Source organism: Rattus norvegicus, chromosome 12 (genome assembly GCF_021556685.1).
Source record: "Rattus norvegicus strain SHRSP/BbbUtx chromosome 12, alternate assembly SHRSP_T2T, whole genome shotgun sequence".
NCBI lineage: Eukaryota > Metazoa > Chordata > Mammalia > Rodentia > Muridae > Rattus > Rattus norvegicus.
In genome coordinates this window covers 29,031,714-29,049,945 of record NC_141545.1, presented here as the reverse complement: position 1 = coordinate 29,049,945, position 18,232 = coordinate 29,031,714, and the positions used below count along the sequence as shown (strand labels likewise).

Genomic DNA, 18,232 nt, shown 5'->3' with positions numbered 1-18,232 from the left:
GGGGCTCTACCACTGAGCCACGCCCCCAGCCCCTCACTGGGGGATTCTAGTCAGGGGCTCTACCACTGAGCCACACCCCCAACCCCTCCCCGGGGGATTCTAGGCAGGGGCTCTACCACTGAGCCACACCCCCAGCCCCTCACTGGGGGATTCTAGGCAGGGGGTCTACCACTGAGCCACACCCCCAGCCTCTCACTGGGGGATTCTAGGCAGGGGCTCTACCACTGAGCCACGCCCCCAGCCCCTCCCTGGGGGATTCTAGGCAGGGGCTCTACCACTGAGCCACGCCCCCAGCCCCTCCCTGGGGGATTCTAGGCAGGGGCTCTACCACTGAGCCACGCCCCCAGCCCCTCCCTGGGGGATTCTAGGCAGGTGCTCTACCACTGAGCCACGCCCCCAGCCCCTCACTGGGGGATTCTAGGCAGGGGCTCTACCACTGAGCCACACCCCCAGCCCCTCACTGGGGGATTCTAGGCAGGGGCTCTACCACTGAGCCACGCCCCCAGCCCCTCCCTGGGGGATTCTAGGCAGGGGCTCTATCACTGAGCCATGCCCCCAGCCCCTCACTGGGGGATTCTAGGCAGGGGCTCTACCACTGAGCCACGCCCCCAGCCCCTCACTGGGGGATTCTAGGCAGGGGGTCTACCACTGAGCCACACCCCCAGCCTCTCACTGGGGGATTCTAGGCAGGGGCTCTACCACTGAGCCACGCCCCCAGCCCCTCCCTGGGGGATTCTAGGCAGGGGCTCTACCACTGAGCCACGCCCCCAGCCCCTCCCTGGGGGATTCTAGGCAGGGGCTCTACCACTGAGCCACGCCCCCAGCCCCTCCCTGGGGGATTCTAGGCAGGTGCTCTACCACTGAGCCACGCCCCCAGCCCCTCACTGGGGGATTCTAGGCAGGGGCTCTACCACTGAGCCACACCCCCAGCCCCTCACTGGGGGATTCTAGGCAGGGGCTCTACCACTGAGCCACGCCCCCAGCCCCTCACTGGGGGATTCTAGGCAGGGGCTCTACCACTGAGCCACGCCCCCAGCCCCTCCCTGGGGGATTCTAGGCAGGGGCTCTACCACTGAGCCACGCCCCCAGCCCCTCCCTGGGGGATTCTAGGCAGGGGCTCTACCACTGAGCCACGCCCCAAGCCTCTCACTGGGGGATTCTAGGCAGGTGCTCTACCACTGAGCCACGCCCCCAGCCCCTCCCTGGGGGATTCTAGGCAGGGGCTCTACCACTGAGCCACGCCTCAGCCCCTCCCTGGGGGATTCTCTGGCACTGGCCTCCTGAAAAGCGGGGGTGACAGGCACTGTAATTCCTGTCATGTCTACATGGAGGCAAGGAGCAATGGCACTTACCCTCTCCTGTTTAACCAGGTGGAGCCTGGTACTGTGCTTGTACTGTTCTGGCTTGGAACTCACTATGAGTAGTATAGCTTTTATGGTTCCATAACAGCCTGTGTATGGGCAGCCTTCGTGACAGGTGCAGGCCCCTAGGCTTGAAGAGGCCCACAGTACTCACCAGTACAGCTTGGAGTGCTCCACCAGTGTGTAGGTGTCCCCATCACCGATGAAGTTTCCACAGGCAAGGCAGATGAAGCACTCGGGGTGATACTTCAGCTCCCCGGCCACCTGTAGTGGTGGGGACACAACCCAAAGCTTAGTGGTGCCCGCTGTCCCCACAGTCATCACCATTCTCCTCTTAGGGGGAGGGCAGGGCAACCCAGCTGGACAGGAAGAGGACTGGAAAGTCTGGACAGATGAAGGGATGGGCTCAGGACGCACAGGGGATGATGGCGGGGAGAGAATGCACACTTGCCTCAAGAGGCAGGCAGGTAGGGGAAAGTGGCTTACCATGACCAGCCCTTTGGTGATGTGTTCGGAGCACCCGTGGCAAGACTCGCCATAGCGGGCCCAGTAGTCCTTCTTGCAGAAGAGCTGTCCATCCTTCTCGTAGTACTGGTGTGAAAGGGAGGTGCTACACTCGCAGCACCTGGGAGAGAGGGGCGGGGCTGAGGGTGGCCACCACCACCTCTGCACAGCTCTCTTTGGTTTTGTTTTAATTTAAAAAACAATTTCTGCTCATGCGCGTATGCCTGCTTTGTCTGTATGTGCGTCGTGTGTGCATGGTCCCTGTGGAGGCCAGAGGACACCAGGCGCCTTGGAGCTGGAATTGATGATGCAGATGCACGGGTAAACCCTTGCCTGCTCTGCAAAAGCAGCAAGGATTCTTGACCCTGGAGCCATCTTCCCAGTTGCCGTGTATAGGTATTTAATTTTGGATTTTGCTTTTAAAAAATCAAAATAAAGTAAGGGCTGAGGCTGTACTTCTGTTGGTAGAGAGCCTGCCTAGCATGCATACATACATACATACATACATACATACATACATACATACATACATAGCCCTGTCTCACAAAACAAAACAAGGGCTGGAGGGATGGCTCAGAGGTTAAGAGCACTGACTGCTCTTCCAGAGGTCCTGAGTTCAAATCCCAGCAACCACATGGTGGCTCACAACTATCTGTAATGGGATCTGATGCCCTCTTCTGGTGTGTCTGAAGACAGCGACAGTGTACTCATATACATTAAATAAATAAATCTTTAAAACAAAACAAGACAAAGGAACAAACAAACAAACCAAAACAAAGAATCTGGAGAGATGGCTCAGCGGTTAAGAGCACTGACTGCTCTTCCAGAGGTCCTGAGTTCTTTTTTTCTTTTTTTTTCTTTTTTTTTTTCTTTTTTCTTTTGGAGCTGGGGACCGAACCCAGGGCCTTGCGCTTGCTAGGCAAGTGCTCTACCGCTGAGCTAAATCCCCAACCCCCCTGAGTTCAATCCCCCAGCAACCACATGGTGGCTCACAACCATCTGTAATGGGATCTGATGCTCTCTTCTGGCCTGCAGGTGTACACGCAGATAGGGCACTCATACATAAAATAGATTAAAAAGTCTTAAAAAAGAGAACAACAACAACAAAAAGCCAGACACAAAACAAAGAGAAAGGTAGCCAGGATGGAGGCAAAGGTAGGGCTGTAATTTCAGCAGTTGGGAAGCTGAGGTGGGACCTCAGAGGTGCAGCTGGCACAGGCTACATAGTGAGACCCTGTACATGAAGAATTACACTGGGCAGGTGGTACTAACCTGCCATCCCAGCACCCAGGATCCACTGCAGGGCAATTAGGAGTTCAAGGTCATATGGTTACATATTTTATAGTATAGGGTTCCAGGCCAGAACGGAACATGAAATACTATCTCGAAAGTAAAAGAAGGAAGGGCTGGAGAGGTGGCTCAGCGGTTAAGAGCACTGAATGCTCTTCCAGAGGTCCTGAGTTCATGTCCTACCACTCACATGGTGGCTCACAACTATATTTGTAACACACGTTCTAGGAGAGCTGATATCCTCTTCTGGCCTTTGTGGGTGCCAGGCGCGCACACACACATATGCAAGCAAAAACACTCATACACATAAAATAAAACAGACACTAAAAATGATGAAGAAAAGGAATGTGAGCTTGAGGCCAGCCCGGGTTACATGACAAGTTCCAGAATAAGCTGGGCTATATAGTAAGAGTCGTCCTTCAATCTAATTAGTTAGCTAAATTCAAAAAAAGAAAGACATTTAAAAGCAGTTGTACCTTGTGAACAGAGATAGCCTATATTGAAGTCCAGAGCTTAGACTGTGAGACCGGGCATAGCACTAGACCAACATCTGCTTTTTTGTTTGTTTGTTTGGTTGGTTTGTTTTTTTTTAATTACTAATGGCTGGGCACAGTGGAGCACACCTTTGACTTCAACACTCAGAGGCAGCCACGGGTGGAACTCTGGTCTACATAGCCTGTTTCTGGTTACTCAGAGTTACATGGTAGGATGCTACTCGCCTACAATATTACAGTGTGCGTGCAGGTGTGAGCCTCAGTGTACAGGGGAAGGCCACAGGATGACTGTGGGGAATCAGCTCTCTCCTTGGACTCTTACAGAAGTTCCGGGAACCGAACTCAGTTCGTCAGGCTTGCGTGGCAAGCCTCTTCACCAGCTGAGCCATCTTGCTTCGTCCCTTACAACCTTTTACTTTCTTAGGTTTTGGAGACATGGTCTCTCTCTCTCTCTAGCCCTGGCTGTCCCTGTTTATGTAGAGCATGTTGGCCTTGAACTCACAGAGGTCTGCCTGCTTCTTTCTCCTTAGTACTGGGAGTAAAGGTATCACTGTGCCCAGCTCCTTCTATAGCTTTTTCCATGCACAGCCTGTACAACCATCCATTTCCGCTCTGCCACGGGAGGCTAAAGGAGCTGCCTACCTGCTAGTCTCAGAATGAGAGCAGCTTCTCATCTGGGCCCGTTTCCTCTCATGCAGAGAAGACGGCTCAGAGGGGAAGGTGACTTGCTCTTGGTCACCAGCCAAATGGAGGAACAGAGCCCAGGAACAGAGAGAGCATGAAGAAAACCACAGGCCTCCCGCTAATGGACCCGCTGGCTTTCTCCCGCACTCTCCTCCACAGCCCAGGGCTCGATCACTCTTAGAGCAGGGGACCTGAATTGCCAGTACCTTCTGCTTTAGCACTTGGGAGGCAGAGGTAGGGGGACGCATGGGGATTCAAGACCAGCCTGCAGGCCAGTCAGGGCACTGAAGGAAAACACCAGCTCAAAACAAACACTCAAATAAAAAACCCAACAAGACAAAATCCCTCAGGGGAGACGAGCTATAAAGGCCCAAGCTGCCCAGGTTCCCACCTACAAGCACAGGCCCTGTAGAGCTAACCTTGTCTCATGGAGCTAGGTAGGGATTGGGTTCAGGATGCGGAAGGGACACCGCCAATGAAGATGCAGGATGCTGTAGCTTTCCAAAGCTCAGCAGCCCTCAGGCCTTCGTAAGGACATCCAAGGATCATCTACCCCCTATCATTACATCCATATCCCTGTCTTCCCTCAGCCCAGGGGCAGCAAAGCCAGCAGTCCCTCTTAGCCTAAGAGAGAACCCAGGAGGCTGGGGTCCGGGCTGAAGGGCAGACGGAGAGGAATGGTGTCTTTGCCTTTAAAACAGGCGCCCAACTTCTGGTCCAAGCATCCCGGTGGATGGGGACTCTCCGGTGAGCCTGAGCTGGCTCTAGGGTTCTTTGTGCCTAGATATGCCTGAGTCACATGGGCCCAGGAGGAGCTGGACTGTCCTGTCCTGGGTACCAAGGCAGGAGAGATTAGGTGGGTGAGACTGTTCGTCCCCCCCACCCCCACCCCCCACTCCAGTGGCTTGCTAGAACTATAACTGAGAAGAAGACAGGAAGGACAGCTAGACACCGGCTGGCTGGCGGGACACTGTCTCTTTAAGAAGATCCTAGCTTGTTTCCCATTGTCTGGGTGTCCGGCCTGCAGGGAGGGGCTCAGGCCGGGGAGCACAAAATGTCAGAGTTCAGTTGAAACTGGGTGGAGTGGTGTTCCCAGGAAAGGGGCCTGATGAGGTGTCCCCCTGGGGGAGTCAGAGAACAGCAGAGGCGGGGACAGTGAGTGCAGGGCAGGAGGCATGACGTCATGCCTACTGTCCCAACTCCCCTGGCAACAGCCCAGGGCAGAGTAGGGGAGGGGCTTGGCACTGCTGGGAGGCTGCCGCAGGGGAAGGAGTGAACGTGGGACCCCGGTGTAGCCCTCTTAGGGGCTTTAAACCTGATAAAAGATGCCACAGATGGGGCCTCACAGTGCAAAGAGGCAGTGCAGACTCTGTTCTTTCAGGAAGGCCCGCAGTCCTACACCATCAGTGACTTGCTTCCGGTCCACGCCTGGGGCACAGGAGTGTCACAGGGGTCTGCCCATCACTCCCCTGTGTCATGCTGCAGGAAGCGGGGCTGCTGCATGCCTGTTCCCCTTATGGGTGTGGACTTAGGAGCAGCCACATCCCACCCTGGATGAGAAAGCTCTTAAGTTCATCTAGTAGGAAACTCCCTGGCTCCACCTCCACCCACTCATTCATCACTCCTGCTGGGGAGCGAGCTGAGCCCAGCCGCAGCCACTGCAGCAGAACAACCTGACCATGACTCGCTCACGAGCTCTGCTCAGCACATCCCCTACCAGGTCACTACTTCCTTGAAGCTTCTCCCAGCCGGCACTGCAGAGCAGCAGCACAAACGATCTGCAAACACAGCCAGCTGGAGGGGTCTGATCCCACCGGGCACCCTTAGTACTGCTTAGGCCCTCTCTGCTGTCTGTGACTCTGTCCCCTCCCCCGCCCCCTTCACTCTCGGTTGACACAGGGTCTCACAGGGCAAAGGCTGGCCTTCTTGAACTCGATATATAGCAGAAGATGACCCTGAACTCCTCAATGGTACTTCCACTGCGAGTGCTGTGTCTTCTAGCTCAGTTTATACACTGCTGGCGATGGAACCCAAGGACTCATGCACACTAGGCAAGCACTCTGACTGAACTACCTCCCCAGATCAACCTTGAGCTTCCCGTCCTCCTGCCTCTACCTCTCCAGTGCTGGGATGACAGGTGCTTGGTTAGATCCCACCCTGGGAGAGAAAGCTCTTAAGTTCATCTAGTAGGAAACTCCCTAAGCTAAGGCTTCATTCGGGCTCAGGTTGTGTGTGGGGTCATGACAGGGGGTGGTGGCTGGCCCTGGGCTTCAAAAGACCTTTGCTGATGGAAGGCACAAGGGAACTTCAGACCTTGCCCAGCCCCTCAATCCTCAGTCCACATCCAGACAGGAGCCAGAGAAGGGAGGAGAGCAAACACCCGGCTTGGTTCTCTACAAAGCGCGTTGAGATGCGCTGGGCTTGTGGCTCAGTTGATAGAGTCCCTGCCTCACATCGGAAAGCCCTGGTTCCTACTCCCGGCCACAGTGGAGGTGGTGGTGCCTGCCTGTAATCACAGGACTTGGGAGGTGGAGGCAGGAGAATCAGGAGTTTGAGGTCATTCTGGGCTACCTAGCCAGTATGACGTCAGCCTTGCATATATGAGATCCTATCTCAAAAAGAGTCCTCCATATCAAGAGAGGTAGGTACGTCAGGTAGATGGGGCCTAGAGCTGGTGCCAGAGCCAGCTAGGTAAAATTTCTGAGGAGACTGTCCCATGGTTTTCTCTAGCAGAGCCAGGCTGGGGCAGGACAGGAGAGGATCCTGGGGAGGACGGGACAGATGAGGGGCTCTATGGCAAGGGACACTGTGTCACAGTGACAGGTATAAGGGTCCTCCCTCCTCATTCTACGACACCCGGGGGGGGGGGGGGGAGACTGAGCAGTTGGGGCGTGGGGGACAGCGTCACTAGGAGAAGATACCAGAGGGTCCAACAGCTCAGTAGCAGCCTGCTCTCCTCATGGCCGGCAGATTTCACTAAAGAGTTTCAGTTCTGCCCCACAGCAATCCCCAGATAGGTCTGCTCTTTAGTTTCCCCCAACCTCCAGCCCCAGTCTCTTAGCCCAGGACAGGTAGGGAGGCGCTTTCTACTCACTTAGCCCCACGGAGGCAGCGGGTCCTTCTCAGGGCCAAAGCTGGCTGCATTCTCTGCAGCTATGTCTGGAGATTCTGGAGGCCTGTAGGAGCCCATGGGTGGCCTGGCCAAGGCTTCCCCATCCTACTGTGGGGGCTCAGGATTGGAGGTTGCAGGGGGTAGGGCCTGTGTGGCCACACCACGGGGAGGAGGCAGAAGTGCGGCTGAGGAAGGCCTCTTTCTCAAATTGTGACAGGAAGCAGCCAGTGTCTTTGGCTTGGGCTTTGGTCACAGAAGAGGGAGAGAGATCTCTACTCAGGCAGAGGTCAGCAAGGAGTGGTCCTTGCTCTGACTGAAGGTAGAGAGGTAGGCAGGAAAGGATCTAAGCCCTGACTATAGGTAGGAAGTCGGGAAACGCGGGATCTAGGTTAGGACTACAGTGGAGAAGTGTTGAAGGAGTGGTTAAACTATGACTCCAGGTAAAAGGCAGGGAGAAAGGATCTGGGCTGTGACCCTAGAAGAGAGAGCTAGGCTCAGACAATGAAAGGAGGTGGAAAGGGAGGGAACTAGGCTTTGACTCTGTGGCGAGGCAGCAGGGAAGGTATGAGGGGCTCTGACTGTGCACAGGAAGAAGGGATGTAGGCGAGCACAATTAGGGAGGTGAAGGATCTAGGCTCTACCCCACTTCTCTACTCCTAGCCACTGGATCTGGAGAAAGTCCCCAGTATCCCATGTGCTCCTTAGCCTCTTCCTGGACAAAAGCACTGAGTGCTTGGGCCTCTCTAGGGACAAGGACAGGCCCCAGAGCAGCTGTCTCTTCCGGTGCCATCCCCAAGGGAACAGAGGCCAACTTCCCGTGGTCAGCTCAGCCTCCTTACACGGGAGGTTCCTTGAATGGGAGCTTTCTCCCAGCTGAGGCTCCCCATCAGGCTACAGCCCATTCACCATTCCTGGCTCAGGGCTACCCCACCCAGCCTCTAGGGAGATTACCCAGGCTACCAGAGCTCTAGGAATTGTGCACCAACAAAGGCTCCTGGGAAAAGGACCCTGCAGGCATGGCACAGCACACAGAGGCTGGGCCCAGGAAACTCTGGACCACTGGCCTGGCTCTGATCTTCTGGGGGTGGGGTGGGGGGAGCAGAGCCACCAGGAAATGTGGCAGTGGGGCACAGACAGGGTCCTCTGTGATGATGAAGCCCAGTGCCTTTGTACTGTCAACAGAGCCTCTCCAGCTAACATGCGTCCTGGGACACCTGTCACTGTATCTATGGTCTTCCCTGTTATGTCAGCTTAGGATTTCCTCCAGACCAGGGGCAGAGACACTGCAGTGGGACTCAGAGCCTGGATCAGAGGACTCAGAAAAAAATGCACAGCCACGGGAACCTTCTGCAGGTTCTTCCAGGTCCCCAGGCCAGCGCTTCTCAGCCTTCCTGCGGCCTTTTTAGTACAGTTCCTCATGTTGGGCTGACTCTCAACCATAAAATCGTTACCGGCGCTACATCGGAACTGTAATTTTGCTGTTGTCCATCGTAACATAAATATTTGGTACGCAGGATATCTGATATGTGACTTCCAAAAGGGTTATGACCCGCACACAGGTGGCGTACCTCTGCCCTAGATAGACACTGATGTAGCCGGAAGGCTGGGACATAGTACACTGACAGGGCTTTTGCCTGGTACTCACAAGGCCCTGGGTTCAATGCCCAGTACTCACTGCTGCCTCCCTTCTCCAAGGTTGGTGAGAAGGCGCAGCAGGGAAAGATGCCCAAGAACAAGCATAACGACCTGAATTTGGTCCTTGGGTCCCACCCACATGGGGGAAGGACAGAATAAAAAACTCTCAGTTGTCCACTAATCTCCACACATACATAATAAATAAAAATGTAAACAAATAAAAAAAAGTTTCCCGTTAACGCTAGAGAAAGAACAGGCCAGGCAAGTGGGCTACTACTGAGTGACAGCCCTAGAGCCCCCAACTCCCTTGCACATAAACATTAGTGCTTGGACATTAGCAGAGTGCTTGCCTAGCAAGCCCAAGGCTCTGGATTTGGTCCCTAGCACCATGAGGAACAAAAGCCCACAAGGCGGGATGATTCTCTGCCAGCCCCGTGTGTCGGTCCCGCAGCGCGGTTTGCTGATTCCTGGGACATATCCACCACACCCCGCCTCAGTGCCTCTGAACATCATGAGTTCCTCCCTCGCTTCCTTCCACTCTGTGCCGATCTTGGAATGCTATCTCTGGTCTCTTCTCTGGTGTGCTTTCCTGCTAGAAGGCAGGAGCCTGTATCTGGGAGGGGCAGGACAGAGTCGTGAGCACACACTGGTTACATAGTGCAGGCTCTGCAGTCAGGCTACGTGGAGTCCTGGGACACGTAGATGACCTCTGCGTCTGTTTCCTCATAAGTCAAACTGCTTCAATACGCAGCACTCTGGCTCGCAGGTTGTCCTGAGGGGGCCTGGATAGGACAGGGGCTTGGGAAGAGCTGACTCAGGATCCCCAGGGTGTTCCACAGGGAAGTGCACATGGTAAGGCATGGAAGGCAGGGCATGTGACAACTCATGATGTCACCTCCCCGACCTGGTGGCGGAGAAGCAGGCTGTCCAGTCTTGTCACACACATCCCTCCGGTCTAAGTAGCTTTAAAGAGGACAAAGGAACAAAGGTCCCAATGTCACTAAGAGGTTCAAGTCATTGGAAGATGGCCTCAGATGTCCTCCGGAGTGGAGTTAGGCTTACTGCCTGTCTGCCACATGCCCTGGACAGCTGTGATCTTCCTCTGAGCTGTCTTCCTGTTGTGGGCCAGGATAGGGGAGGTAGGGATGTAGGCTCTGACTGCAGGTGAGGAAGGAGGGACCTGGGCTCTGACTCTGATATGGGAGCAGGAGGTCTCACTGCCCTTCCCCATTGAGGCTCTTGTGTCCCTCCACCTCAGAGAGAGTTGAACATATTCTCTCTTTGCAGCCCCAAGCTGGGTCTTAACCTTCTCTAGGTAGCACGGAGTGGGCCATTCAAAGCCAGGGCCCCTGCAATCTGCCCCTTGCCTCTATTTTGGAATACAACATAGGGGGCTACCCTCGGGGGTCTCTCGTGCCTTCCTTCCTTGCTAGTCACAGGGTCACCTAAAGAGAATTTCCTGATTCCTTTTGGCCCCGTTTCAAATCTAACTGCTACTCAAGTGACAGGCGTAACTAACCTGCCCCCAAAACTACTGACAATGGACACCCTCTCCCTAGTACGGACCTGCTGCTCATCAGAGGCCATTCAACTGTGCAATATAGTGTGCAAGAGATGGTCAGATCCCACCTCAGGCAGTGACAACCTTCGCTGAAGAGCTGGCTGTGGCTGAATCTCTATTTCTCACACGAAATTAGGCAAATACCGTATGCTGGAGGACGGTTATGCTAGGCTGGATTAATACTAAAGAATGCTTGAGGACTGGAGAGATGGCTCAATGGGTAAGATCTTGCTTTGCCAAGCATGAGGACCTGAGTTCAAATCCCCAGCACCCATGTGAGACTAGGAAAAATGGTGCTTATCCGTAGCCCAGTCCTGAGGGGTGGGCATGGGAGGACCTTAGGGGTTCACTGGCTGGCCCTAGATGCAATGTTAAGCTCTGGATTCAGAGAAAGACTTGGGCTCTAAAGATAAGCTGGAGGGCTGGAAAGATGGATCAGGGTATAAAGGCAACTGCCACCAAGCCTGGTAACCTGAGTTCGATTCCCAATACTTACAATGGCGGGAAGAGAGAACTCATCTCCACAAGCTAACCTCTGGTAACAAGTTATTCACATGTATAGCAAGGTGCATGTACATGCAGACAGGTGCGCGCGCGCGCGCACACACACACACACACACACACACACAGAGAAAGAGAAAGAGAGAGAGAGAGAGAGAGAGAGAGAGAGAGACAGAGACAGAGAGAGACAGAGAGAGAGAGAGAGAATGCTTGCAGCTGGGTGTCCTAGTATACCCCTATAACCCTAGCACTGGGCATGAAAAACCAAATTTGGGCCAGGTCTAGGCTACATACCAAGACTCTCATCTCAGAAATCCAAAAGCTGGGGATGGAGCTTGGTGCTATATTTGTCTAGCTTGTGCTAAGGCTCTGGGATCAGGTCGAAAGCACTGGAGAGGAAGGAAGGAAGGGAAGGGAGATGGTAAGGAGGGAGGGAGGGGAGAAGGAGGGAAGGAAGCTGGGGAGAGCGCATGCTTGATAGTGGGGGGATCCGATCTACTACTACAAATACAGCTTCAGATGTTTGAGAACACAAGGGCTTTGTGTGACTTTGGATTATGGAATATTTGCCTATGTACAATGTGGGATCTTGGGAATGGGACCCAAGTCTAAATAAACAGTCGATTAATTTATGCTTCAGATAGGACTTACCCACATATCCAGAGACATTTTCTTTTACAATTTTGAGAACATTTTACATGTACAGGTATTTTGCATGTATACATATTTGTGCAACAATGTGTGCTTAGTGCCCACAGAGGCCGGAAGAGGCTATCTGTAAAAGGGTGTCAGGTCCTCCGGAACTGGAGTTATAGATGGTTGTGAACTACCACATAGGCACTGGGAATTGAACCTATGGCCTCTCTGGAAGAGCAGCTAGTGTTGTAACTGAGTCATCTCGCCAGTTTCCTCGAAAGAAATTTTTTTTTAAAGATTTATTTTATTCAAATGAGTACACTGTAGCTGTCTTCAGACACACCAGAAGAGGGAGGGCATCAGATCCCATTACAGATGGTTGTGAGCCACCATGTGGTTGCTGGGAATTGAATTCAGGATCTCTGGAAGAGCAGTCAGTGCTCTTAACCACTGAGCCATCTCTCTAGCCCAAGAAATTTTATGTAATGATTTTTTTTCCTGGAGCTGGGGACCGAACCCAGGGCCTTGCGCTTGCTAGGCAAGTGCTCTACCACTGAGCTAAATCCCCAACCCCTTGTAATGATCTTTTTTAGAGACTTATTTTTCAGTGTTCACACGTGAGTGTAGTACATGCAGAGGCCACAAGAGGGCAGTGGATTCCCTGGAGCTGGAATTACAGGTAGGTAGGTGGCTGTGAGCTACCCCAACACCCTAACACCGGTGCAGGGGAGATCACACTCTGGTCCTCTGCAAAGGCAACAAACACTCTTAACTGCCAAGCCATTTCCAGCCTGACCCGCAATATCTGAAAGTGTACCTGTGCTTTGACTGTGACTTGTCATAATCGGTCCAGCTTGGAACTTTCTATTGGTGGCATCGTTTTGATATTTACATTTTGGGGATGTTGTGAAAATTTTGAGACAGTGTCTTGTATAGCCTAGGTTGGTCTTGAACTCCCTATGTAGCTCAAGACGACCTTGAACTCCTGAGTCTCCTCTGATTCCACCTCGAGAGTTCTGGAACTATAAGCATGCAATCACACCTGTCTTACACTGTGTTGAGATTGAACCCAGAGCTTTGTGCATGCTAAGCAAACACTCTACCAACTGACCTTCAGCTGCAGCCCTGATTTGGGGGTATTAGGAATTAAGGATGTGCAATTTGTGCTTTTCAAAGATCACCCCCCCCCCATCATGTGCTCATGGTTGTATGTACATATGAGAAGGCCCTACGTCAAGCTTCTCTAACAGCCAGCCACTATGTTATCAGAGTCAGGATCTACCAGTGAGGCCTGGGTCTGGCTGGCTGCTAAGCTGGCTGACCAGGGAACCCCAAGGATTGGTGTGTCTCCACTTGTTGTGTAAGAGTTCCCTCAGAGAGTGAAAAAAAAAAAATCCATCCTACAGGGAGCTCCTGAAGCAGAAAGGTAAACAACTCAAAATAGCTTCAGGAAGTCCCTGAAACCGACTGGATTCAGTAGGTCCCTCTCAGTCAAAGGAAGCAATAAAAGCCAAGAGTCTTTCTCTGGAGGGCAGCAGGGCTAAGCTGTAAAGAGAGCTTTTAGATCAGACCAGTCGCCTGGAGGAAGCAGAAGCCAGCCAAGCTGCCAGGAAGAAGTTAAGACCAATTACCTCAGGGAAAGGCCACTCTAATGTGATGAGGCTGCCTGCAGGCTGGGCAGTGTGTTCCAGGTTCCCAGCTTTGTGAGCTGTCACGCACGCTGGGCTTTGGTGATGCAGCTGTCTTTAAGTCACTACTATAAGTAACCCCTTACCAAGATTCCTGGAAGTAACCCCTATAAAACTCATTGATTCAAAAAGTTGGACTTTGGTGGTACTTGCCTCTGTCTGTAATGAATTCCCTATCTGTGGTGCATAGACACCAGGATAGGTTTTGTCACATGCCACCATGTCCCCAGTGCTGGGATTATAGACACACATTGCTACACTCGTAGGTTCCGGGGGTCGAACTCAGGTCCTGAGGCAAATACTTTTACCAGCTGAGTTGACTCCCCAACCCCATGTAACCCCTTCCGTATCACAGAGCCTCCTTCCTCAGTCACAATCCTAAATCAGGCTAATGAGTCAGACCCCTGAATTACTATGACAGTCTCGTCCTGCCAAGTTGTGCCATCTGCCCACTGAGATGACAATCTTCAACAAACAGCACGCTCCCCAGCTGTCTGCGCCTCTCTATTGTCTCCAGAACGGCCTAATCCTGGCATGCAATGCCCACGACCAACTCCCTGTGAAGTTGGGTCTCCTAACTGCGTTATCCATTGGCTTACCGTGTCTCATCACCACCAGTCCCCACAGCCTCGACTCTCTGGGTCAAGAATGGCCCTCTGTGGGTCAAGATCCCTTCATGGGCCTCTCTGACTTTCCTCTGAGCGTATGCTTTGAGTCCCAAAATGTGCTATCTGTTTCTCTTCTGGCCTCAGAGTGGGCACTGTGTATTCTTTCTCCTTCCTGGTCATGTGACTTCAGGCGGAAGAATGACCCTCTCTGTGCCCCAATTTGTCCTTGGGAGACACATACAACTAACTGCCAATGACATAAAATGTTCAGATCCTCTTAAGTATTAGAAAAGGATGCCTCAGACAGGGGCCATGTAGCTCAGGGTAGCTTTGAACTTGTGACATATCACAAGGTTGCTTTGTGGACCTTGTGGGTGCCAACTGTTTTACTAAGTCTCTGACCATAGTCTTGGTCTGTGTGAATCTGGAGGTCAGGGCTATTTTCATTGGCTGACACGTCTTTAGGGGCAACTATGGCCTAGGGACAGGGGCTAGGATTCCCTTCGGACCTGATGTGCCTTTCCCTCCCTACCATGGATTCCTTGTGGCGATTCCACCAGCCTCCAACTGAAAAACAGAATCACTTCTGAGGGCTAGGGAGATGGCTGGACTGGTGGGGAAGTTTGTCATACAAGCATGAGAACTAAAGCCCATATTCCCCAGAATCCATAAAAAAAAAAAAAAAAAGCCAGATACACCAGTGTGCATCTGTAACTGTAGCTCTGAGGTTGGAGGGGGCAGCGAGGAGACGGGAAGATCCCTGATCTCACTACTTAGGCAAATCAGTGAACTCCAGGTTCGGCGGGAGACTCTGACTCCAAAAATACAGTGGAGGGCACTTGAGGAAGCTACCTGCTGTCTACCTCTGTCTCCCCATACACGTATGTGCACCCCACACATGCACATATACACAATTACACCTGAACATGTGTGGACTCTTTTATAATCCCAGAGTGTGACTATTAACACGGTACATCATGTTACCTTAAATATAAGTTCTCTAAGGAAGATTTTTGTTTGCTTCTTTGAGAAGGAGTCACATGTAGCCCAGGCTATCCCTGAACTCATTACTCAGCTGAGGAAGACCTTAAGACTTCCGATCTTCCTGCTTCCATCTCCTGAGTGCTGGGCTTACAGACATGTGTCACATGTCTGGTTCGTGTGGTGCTGGGGAATCGAACCTAGGACCTCATGAATACTAGATAAGCCCTCTTCCGACAGACAGTCTGGTCCCTAAGTGGGACTGAAAGTCTGCTACACAAGCTGAGACATGATGGCACACACCTGCAGTCTTAGCCCCTGCGTAGGCTGAGGCAGGTGAAATGGAGCTCAGCTGTTTCAGGCCAGGCTTGCGCTACAAGACCCTGTTTCAAGAACATATATAGGAGAGTGGGGTGAAAGGTGGGTGCTCGCTGGAGAAGCCTGGCAACTTGAGTTTGACCCCTCGACTCTGTATGACCAGCCAGAAGTACTGGGAAGCGTCCATCATCTTCCAACTTCCAGAAGGGAGGAGGAGATGAGAGAATCCGCCTCAGCCGGAAGCTCCCAGACCGGCTGGTCCGAATTAGCAGCACAGCAGCAGAGAATACACAGAAAGCCTCAAGGTGGAGGGAAAGAACCAGCTCCCAATATCTGTCCTCTGACCTCCACACGTGCGACCTCCACATGTGCTCATGAAATGCACACGTCACCCCTCAACATAACGATGACAGCAACCTCAGATATATACATGCGTGCATATATGCAAACACGCACATATACACCCCCTGAACAAGCTCCTTATTGTGAGAAATGAAAACGGAGGCCAGCGACCCATTGCAGATAACAGGCAAGGACAGCAATGGGAGAAACATCTGGGTCACAGGCAGGCTTTGCTGAGGCACCACCTACCCTCCAGCCAGCCCGTCTTACCTGAAGCAATCCGCATGCCAGTCAGCATTCAGGGCCTGGAGGTACTGGCCGTCATAGATACTCTGGCTACAGCTCGCACACACAGGCAACTCGCTTCCTGCAAAGGACGGAGACCAAGTCAGGAGCTATTCTTAAGAGTGAAGTCTGCCAGTGGTCTAGCCTGCTCTGCTCACACACTGAGACTTTCTACACAGGGTGAGTATTCACTCTGCCAAGCAAGAAGATAAAAGATAATATGTCTTAGAGTCCTGCTTGGACATGAAGTCACCAAGCCTATCCGAGCCCATCTGGAACACATAGAGGAGAACAGAGGTGTTCCCTTCAACGGCAGCCAAGTATAAAAAGGGTGAAAAATAAAACAGAATTTAGCAACAAGGTGGAGAACGGCACTCTGGTGACAGTTTTTCTGCTTGCTTGCCCGCAGTGTGGAAAGGAGCAGTGGGCTGGCAGAGCTCAGCTGGTCCATCTTAGGCTAAAGTAGCAAGGTCACCAACTACAACGTGATAGCCCTCGTTGAACCGTGATGAGGGGTCAGGGCTGCAATGCCAGGCCCTCTGACAGTTCCTTAAGGCAGCCACTACACATGCTTAGTCATCCCCAGGACCTTGCACCCCTAGAGCTGGTGGGCCCTGCAAAATTCCCTTGGCCTGCTCCTCTCTAGTCTATAGACTATGAGACCTCAGCCCCAGAGAGGGGACCTCTCTTTATCACACACAGCCAGGTTCCAAAGCCTCTGCTTTCTCTTCTTCAAGTATCCAAGCATGCAAAGTGGTGTGTTGTTAAGTACAGGGTGGGCCTGTGCCCCACACAGGGTTTCAGGGATGTGGGAGAGTGGGAGACAACGCAGGAGCGGTCAGATCCTGCCTTTGACCAGACGAACCTATTGTGGGGGCTTTGAAAAAGAAACCTAGGGGAGATCCCAGTCTTTGATTCAGGCTGAAGGAATCCTAGAGGCCTTTGAACCCCAACTGTGGTGCGGCTCTAGACCTGCGGCCTCTCAGTGAGGGAGACGAGGCTGAAAGAGGCTAGGACTCTAGCCAAGACTGCTTAAATACTAGGATTGGTGCAGGGAAAAGGGGGAGGTCACGGTATGATGGTAGTTAATGGTGGTGTACCGCTGCAGTATTCGGTCACCGAATCCAGGATGCATAGCTCTCTTGTGCCCCCCCGCCCCCGCCACTAGTTCCCCAATTCACTTAGTCCGGAAACTGCACAGATGGGGAAACTGAGTCCCTGGATGTTAGTGACTGGTTCAAGGTCAGAAAGCCCCATAAACGTGGGTCTGCATCTCAGATCCAAGGTTGCTGCAGTTTAGTTCTGCTGGGTCAGGCTTTATCAAAGGGCGCCCCCCCACCCCCCATCCCTGGTCGCCGGTGGAGATCGAGACCTGGGGGACAGAGAACTAAGGACTAAGGTAGGTGCTGGATGAACAGTAACCTGGGAGATGGGTAAGAGCGAATAGGATATGAGAGGAGGGGATTCCTCCATACTCGATAGAGTCGTTCATCCCGGGGCCGAGGAAGAGAGAAAGAGGGTGGGAGAGTGACAGAGAACGGCCTGCGGGCTTCGGAAGGGCAGGCGCGTCCCTAGGAGGCAGGGGCGCGGCCTCGCCTCTGCGGGCGCCCCTCAGATACTCCCGACCCCCGACCCCGACCCCCAGCCTGGCGCACCTTCCTCTCCCATACGTTCTTCCCTCCAGGTGCAACAAAGTAGCGTCAACCTCATGCACTCGGCGGGGGGCGGGGACCGCCGGCAACCGGCGGGGCACTGGAGAGCTGGGGCCGGGCCCGCGAGCTCGCCCGCCGCCGGCCCGAGAAGGCGGGAGGCGGGGAGCGCGGGGCCGGAGCCGAGCGCTCCGCTCCGGCTTCGGCGATGATGCTCCGCTGCACTCCCACACCAGGCTTGAAGAACACCGGCTCCGCGTTGCCGCTGCTACAGAAGCGCGGAGGGGCGGGCCGGGGCGGGCCTGCGAGCTGCGGCAGGGGCGGGGCGCGCGCGCGACGCGGCCGGCTGGAACTGCCCCTGCGCGGCTCCGCCCCCACAGCAGTAGCCTCGCCCCTCAGAGACAGACCGGCCCTCTGCCGGGTGACAAGAGGTCTGGGGGCTCTGCCTGTAGGAACTGTCATTGGGTGGCTCCGCCCCTCATGGAGATAACCACGCCCATCAAGCGACAATCCCGCCCCGGAGCGGTAACCACGACTTCTCAGCTGCAGCCACGCCCTCTTCAGGCCACTTTAGGGGACTGCC

The 18,232-nt window shown here is 53.5% G+C and overlaps 1 protein-coding gene across 2 annotated transcripts in view; it reads right to left on the bottom strand.

The window, feature by feature from the left end:
- Limk1 (LIM domain kinase 1) overlaps positions 1–17,893 on the bottom strand; it is a 34,808-nt gene extending 16,915 nt beyond the window's left edge. Inside the window, 4 exon segments of one of the 2 annotated variants that reach the window (NM_031727.2) lie at positions 1,516–1,625; positions 1,848–1,986; positions 15,986–16,082; positions 17,656–17,893. In NM_031727.2, coding sequence (NP_113915.2) covers positions 1,516–1,625; positions 1,848–1,986; positions 15,986–16,082; positions 17,656–17,710 — 401 coding nt within the window. In that variant the 5' untranslated portion in view covers positions 17,711–17,893. 2 annotated transcript variants of the gene reach the window in all.
- Positions 17,894–18,232: the final 339 nt, after the last annotated feature.